The sequence below is a fragment of the Syngnathus scovelli genome, chromosome 3 (genome assembly GCF_024217435.2).
Source record: "Syngnathus scovelli strain Florida chromosome 3, RoL_Ssco_1.2, whole genome shotgun sequence".
In the NCBI taxonomy this organism is placed as follows: domain Eukaryota; kingdom Metazoa; phylum Chordata; class Actinopteri; order Syngnathiformes; family Syngnathidae; genus Syngnathus; species Syngnathus scovelli.
In genome coordinates this window covers 16,645,029-16,652,043 of record NC_090849.1, presented here as the reverse complement: position 1 = coordinate 16,652,043, position 7,015 = coordinate 16,645,029, and the positions used below count along the sequence as shown (strand labels likewise).

General features: G+C 39.6%; 1 protein-coding gene and 1 long non-coding RNA gene across 2 annotated transcripts; one reads left to right on the top strand and one right to left on the bottom strand.

The window, feature by feature from the left end:
- On the top strand, nucleotides 1-4,117 carry LOC125994531 (uncharacterized). Its single transcript, XR_007490636.1, has 4 exons — nucleotides 1-68; nucleotides 2,220-2,572; nucleotides 2,772-2,933; nucleotides 3,980-4,117. It is a non-coding gene; the product is annotated as an uncharacterized lncRNA (long non-coding RNA).
- slc6a4b (solute carrier family 6 member 4b) lies at nucleotides 879-5,877 on the bottom strand. The gene is made up of 13 exons (XM_049763871.2): nucleotides 5,643-5,877; nucleotides 4,766-4,900; nucleotides 4,432-4,651; nucleotides 4,198-4,336; nucleotides 3,997-4,131; nucleotides 3,214-3,317; nucleotides 2,975-3,102; nucleotides 2,795-2,907; nucleotides 2,429-2,560; nucleotides 2,256-2,355; nucleotides 2,052-2,152; nucleotides 1,676-1,843; nucleotides 879-1,582 (listed from the first exon to the last, which is right to left on the bottom strand). Exons 1-13 carry the CDS (start codon nucleotides 5,839-5,841, stop codon nucleotides 1,502-1,504), a joined length of 1,755 nt encoding a protein of 584 aa, XP_049619828.1. The 5' UTR covers nucleotides 5,842-5,877; the 3' UTR covers nucleotides 879-1,501.
- Nucleotides 5,878-7,015: the final 1,138 nt, after the last annotated feature.

Genomic DNA, 7,015 nt, shown 5'->3' with positions numbered 1-7,015 from the left:
CTTCAATGGTCACTGACACAAAGAAGCTTTGATCAACATCGGCGAGAAGCTCAATGGTGGATCGTACTGTATGTTACAAACTACTTTATACTCTTGTGTATGTTCCTACTTGTAGTCTTTGTAGTGATGGGGCTTGGTTTCTTTACCACAACCAAAATGACATCTAAAATGGGCTTTTAATGGACCAAAATAAGTGTTTGCATGCAGTCCTCAGTACTGTGTATCCTGTACAAACTTGTCTGGCATTGAAGACAAAAAGCAAGTGTGCTTGTTAGTTTTTCAGTTCAGGGGATATTTTTTATGTTTTTTAAATTAGCATGCTAATCAAATTTGATATGAAATGATGTAACAAAATAGTAAATTGGAATTAAGTTAACCATCTCATAAATATAAAATCATGATTGCAATTTATTGTTTTTTTTTTCTTAGTAGCACATTTTGTTAAACTTGCCTCCTCTTGTTAGAGCACAGGAAAACCAGCCCACTCAAATGACTTATAGAATAATGGACACTAAATTTAAATCAGACATTTACTGAAATAATGTAATTCATACAGCAATCATCACTTTTCTCATCACATTACTCACTGGATAAAAAGAAAAAGTTAAAGCGCTTGTATATGAGATTTGACCAATGTTGAAAAAAAATAAATAGGCATCTTCAATTATCAAGTCAAAACACTGTTTGGAGAGGCACAATATCAAAACAACCAATACCCATGATGTACATCCACTGACATATTTAGGAAGATTAAGGCCAAAGAGTCTATTCGAAGAAAAGTGACGAATCAGACAGAAGTTTGAAACGATCTCGTTGCGCAACCATTTCATCACTATGTTTAGGGGGAGGGGGGGGGGGGGGGGGGAAATCCCTCAGTCAAGCCTCATTGTCTCATTTGTTTTCATTTTCATTCATAAATGTTTGGCAGCTGATATAGAAACCTACACATCATGTGAAGATGATGTATTACAAATAATGACACAGAGTAAAAGTCACAATTAAAAAAAATAATAACCCACAATGTGTCTTCAAACTGCTGCCAGAAATACATCATTTGTTAATTATATAAAATCACACGTTATTGACTTGAAAAAATTAGCTGAACACATCCAACTTTTATCATAGTTTGTAAACAGCGATTGACTTGAGGAAATACCTCATGCAAGGCAATGCACGCTGTTATTTTCTTTCCTTCTTTATCAGTTATTGTGAAAACAATACCAGGTACAGACTCTTAGAGACTATAACACTGAAACACCAACTTGCAAAAACTTTACATTGTCCCATTGATCCAGACATATCTTTGAGCACACAAACAAGTATTTATTTTTAATATTATCAAAATGTACCTTGTAATTCCTTATTAACTTGATAAGTTACCAAAAAAAAAAAAAATCACCACATAAGCTGTAAACAGTCATTATGTCACAGATAAAAAAAAAAAAAAACTTCCGATACAAGACAGACAAAGGTATTTTTTTCATCTGTAGTATCTTCCTTCCTATGGAACGATGGCCATGTTTAGGCTGTCGGTGTGAATGTCAGGTAAGGTCCTCTCCGGTCTCAGACACACTGCTAGCCTCTGTCAATTGGAAAGTCATTCCATTAAGAACATTGGTTTTCTACCCAGGTCTTTTTTTTTTTCTTTCTAAATTGACATTGCGGATTCACAGACCTGTTTGAGAGATCCTGGTGTCCACACCATTTTGTAAATCATGTAAATAGGGATCCACATTAGGGATGAAAAGCCAATGATGTATCCAACTGTGATGCTCCAGTCTGGGTACTGATAGTCAAACAATGTGAGTAGTGGGGCTTTCAGTAGTGAACTCACCATGATATACTGAAAATAGAGGAGAGACATGGCATGACCATATAGATGACATTCAATTCACACCAATATTATGTTTTGAATGCAAACTTTTACTAGTGTTAGCCCTTTGTGGCCCCCAACTAGATAATGTGTGGGGAAATAATATTAATAGAGATAACAACATATAGTATAATTGGTTTTATTGAAAATAGTCCTAAAGTAAACAGAGACTTCTTACCGCCAGAAAGGCTGGACTGATAGCAACCCAGCACACCTTCCAAAACATTCCCGGGGCTTTGCCCAGCATGGCTTCAATATCATTGCTGAATCTGTTGATACCTGAAAGCAAGAGATGGAAGACAAAACCGATATGACTTGGAGTTGATGCTTTTCGTTGCTGTCACAGGAAAACAATTACGCCATCAACCACACTTGGGTGTACCATAGAACCAGGCAACTGCAATGGCCTCAAGGAATCCCACAGCAATGATGGAACAGCCAACCCCAAACTCCTCCAGCAGCTTCACAACATAGGCACCGCCCTGCCATTCAGCCAATGTTAAGTCACGTTAAGACAAATGATCAAAAATCTAAAAAAAAACAACAACAACATACATTTGTAAGAGTACTCAAAGAGCCCAGAAAGCAGACCACCACCAAAATAAGAACAAAAAGTTCACGTCTTTGAGAGAACTGATCGGGGTATTCATCCAATACGGCTGTGATGATCGCCTCCAGCCCACCAAACTGAAACAAATAGTAAGTAATTGTCTTCACGGTGTCACATTATTTGCTCTATCTATCACAGCATGTACATTTTAAAACTTCAGTTTGTCCAACTGTAATATCATATCTGTGGGATATAAAGTTAATTTTCCATTAGACCCGATGATTACATGAAACATGAGGGGAGCGTTCACTTCCATATGTTGTTATGTTATTTAACTCGATTGTGTAGTGAATGGAGGTGTCAAGATGTACCGTACTGTCCAGCCCCAGGGTAATCATCATTACAAAAAATATGATGGCGAAGAAAGTGGAGCCCATCATGTTGGCGATGGCCTCAGGGTACGTGATGAAGAGTAAACTGGGTCCTGTGATCAAGCCAACATTTTATGAGGTCAGTATGAATTTGGATCATTTTTAATGTCTTGGGGTTACCTTTATCTCTGGCCACATCCTCAACTTTCACTTTCCTCATCTCCGCCATGTAACCCAGCACGGTAAAAATGACGAACCCTGACACGAAACTGGTCACACAGTTCACCAAACTGGTCACAATGGCATCACTAAAGAAGCGCAACAGAAAACAAACAATTCAACGCTAAGCTTATTTCTTGTAATAAAATTCAATTAGCGTCTTGGATTATATGAATAGTCCAACCCGAGTCCGTTCTTACCGATAGCAATTGTTAGTGAAAGGGTTATAGCTGGAGAGTGCCAGTAGCACTCCAAAGCCTGGACCGAGGGAAAAGAAGATCTGAGCAGCAGCATCAACCCACACCTTTAAAAAAAATGCAGAGAGGAAACCATGAGTCTGCAAATGCAATTCTAACTGTGACAAAACCATTATATTCAAGGCGAAATCCCAAATAAATCATCATTGTTATTCGCCCAAATGATGTGGACGCCAAGTGGTGTTGTGCAATTAAAGCATATATTGTAGCTGCCTTGTTGCCACCCAGCTGTTCGCAGGGAGATCTGAAGAGCAGCGTGTTAAAAAGAAGAGGGCAGCGTTGTGAGTGAGAAAAAGGAGGCCTTTGTTAATGGGCAGAAAATCTAAACCAATTATGCATCTTATTATGCCCCTCTGTAGCTTATTTATGCATCTCATTTCGTCTCATCCATATTCGCCTCCAACCAAAGCGCACACAGGTTTTAGCATAACGCCTCGGTGAGCCACAGAAAACCTTTTATCGTCAGTATCTCAAGGGATCACACATTACATTTCTATACAATTATTTTCTATCTCGGCAAAATTGTTCCGTATTCAAAATGGTTCAGATGCTTTCTCAATACAGGCATAGTCAATGTTTTAAATTAGTAGTTATTAGAATGCTGTGTAATATAGAGCATAGAGTCTTGATCAGTGTAATGAAATAATGCAAAGTGATTTTTTTTTTTTATTAGGATTGTCTAATTGTTTTGGATATGTTTACTTTTCAGGGAAGAGGACCACTCACACTGGTCTCCAGCAGTTTCTCCCAATTGGGTTTGAGGTAAAATTCCACTCCTCTCCAAGCACCTGGCAAAGTTGCACCGCGGATCAACAGGATGAAAAGGACAATGTAGGGCAGAGTGGCGGTCACCCATACAACCTGGATGTGAAAGGTGACAAGTGAGAAAAGGAGGGGGTGGGGAGAATAGCAGTGACAAGGTGTTACCTTGCCAGAAGTCTTCACCCCCTTCCACAGACTAAAGTAAACAATGGTGAAAATGAGAAAAAGGCAGAGCATCAGCTGCCAGCGAACACCTCCCACATTTCCCAGACCCGCCGACTTGTGGATCTCAAGGACATTCCTCCTGGTAGGGGTGAACACATTCTGCCATCAGCACCCCTTCAACAACTTTCAATCCTGACATGCCTTTTCTTATTAGTCAAACTTACATGCACTTACGTGTAAAATTCCTCTGCCGGAGATCGTGAAGAATTTGTCCAGGTGACGTTATCCATTCCAAAATAATTGGTGCAGTTGTCAGTGTTCCACACGTTGTCACAGTTTGTCCATGGCAAGATGGTGGAGAAGGAGGAGTAGAAGTAGAAGAGGGCCCAGGCGATGATGGTGTTGTAGTAGAAAGAAACATACAGAGCGATAACGCAAATGGCATATCCTATACCTAAAACACAAGAAAAAAGCAGACAGATTTTTTTTTTTTTTTTGAGACAGCATTTTTTATTGTTGTCAAAGTGTACTGTAGATAATGTAGATTTCCTGGCTGCATTTGGCTTACCTTTGAAGATGGGACAAATGTGTTTCCATATGGATATGGCTCCAGTTCTGTGGAACTGTCCCAGAGCCAGCTCCATATAAAAGAGTGGCACCCCGCCAAAGATGGCCATCAGAATATAAGGGATAAGGAAAGCTCCTGCACTCTCACATGCGCACGCACACACACAAGCATACACATGGACGAAGATACACCAGTCAAAATTAGGATACACAGTTCCACAAAATATTGTATTTAGGATAATTATTTATATTTATCGAGTTTGTAATATGATGACAGGCAAATTGAAGATGTTTAAGAGGCTTAAATTAAAAGGTTTTAGGCTCAAATTAAAATGTTTCATTGTGATTTACCTGGATTGCATTTTTCTGCAATCAATTTCATTGGCATAAACCACACTTGCTAATGAAATTGCTAATAAACTTTATGCTGTCTATGGGATTTACAATAATTCTATTTTAATTCAATCATAATCTAATCACAAGTGTGGTTAAAAACGAACAGCTCCTTAACAAATATCACCCTAATTATAGCAACACATTTAAGAATTGTATTTTATTTGTTTAGAAATGTAAGTTTATTATTTGTTGTTTTGACGTGCTGGTGGAGATGAAGTGTCATTGGCTTCTTCTTAAAATCTGTTAAATCTGAATGTGATTTAAAAAAAACGATTTTCTGGTCTTTTAAACATGACAAAATGAATGTCATTTAGTCCTCTTTCGTGGAAAATACGGTCATTTTTCGAGAAACAAGCTACTTTCAGTACCATGGACAGCGTGCGTGCACTTGTAGCGTGTTTGGTGGTTATTCTTAAAATTACATCCAAATGGCCTACTTAACATAAATGAACAATGGTGAAAGTAAAATACACATATCTTACCGCCACCGTTCTGGTAACATATGTAAGGAAACCTCCAAACATTTCCCAAGTCCACAGCAAAGCCCACGACAGACAAGAGAAAGTCCATCTTTTTGCTCCATTTGTCCCTTGAGCCAGTTTGCGTGATGATTGGCATCTGGACCGCGTTGGACGCGTATCCGGGTTTTGGGGACCCGTGGTGGATCAGACTACCGGCCATGACCACTGAGATCTGTTGGGCCACCGGACTGCGAAAAGTCAGCCACAGGAGCAGCTCCATGAGGGGTGGGGCGGGGGTGGTGAGCGGGCGCTGTGGGCGGGGCCTTGATATACGCCTCGATTCACCAGAGAGGATCTTTTGCAATGCAAGTAAGATTTTGTCATAACCTTGTATATGTGAAGAAGTTTGGATTGATGAAAGCCACATTAGAATTTTTAGGACAAGTTATAAATAAAGCCTTTTTAGAATTAGGAGTATGAAAGCATCGGGAATGATATTTGCACATTATAACCACGCAAAGATAAGTGCTGCATCATACTGGCCTACACAACATCTATTTACCAAATCAGTTTTGAAAATGTCAGACTTGATGCACATGAAGGCCAACAAGAAGGCCTCATTGACTGTATAAAGTTTAATCCAGAAAGCTGTTGATAGGCAAGTGTACTGCTTGCTTGAATAGAATCACAGAGGCTAAAATGCTCTTATTAAGAAAACTTGATAAATGATAAATCAAATCCATCGCTTTTAGCAACAAGCGTATTAAAAAGATTGCACACCGGAAGAGATCTCAGATTGGTTCTGTGAGAGCAGAGTGCATCAAATGAAGTTAGTCTGGTAAATTGAGACACATACAGTTCCATCATTAAGGTGTCACCTTTAAAGCTAATGTCTGTGTCCGGTGAGCAATAGAGCCTGTAAGAAACTAAATGGCCATTGCAGCGCGAGGAAATGGAAAAATATGTTTTTTGTTCCCATTTTTTGCAGCAAATACGTATAATAGCAGCCATTCTTCTGGGACAAGTAACATTTCTTTTTAGATGCTGAAATGCGTCTGGGGAATTTTGTCCATTCATCCAGAAGAACATTTTCAATATCAGAGATAATTGATTTGGTGTGAGGTGGCCTGGCTCACAATTTCAAGTCTCGACCCTCTCAAAGGCATTCGATATGGTCGGTCGGCTCATGTTCTTCATGCCTTCATGGATAGCAATCATCTGAGGGCGGAGGGGTGCAAGCTGTGGCTGCTCAGCCGAGGTGTGCGCTTCCCGAGGGCCTACAAGCAAAAAGACAACAGCTCACATTGCTTTGGCCTTCTCTAGCATACCATTCTGTCAATCTACATTGGCACACGGCGGTAGAAGAACATCAGACTGACAGGAGCCTCCATCGC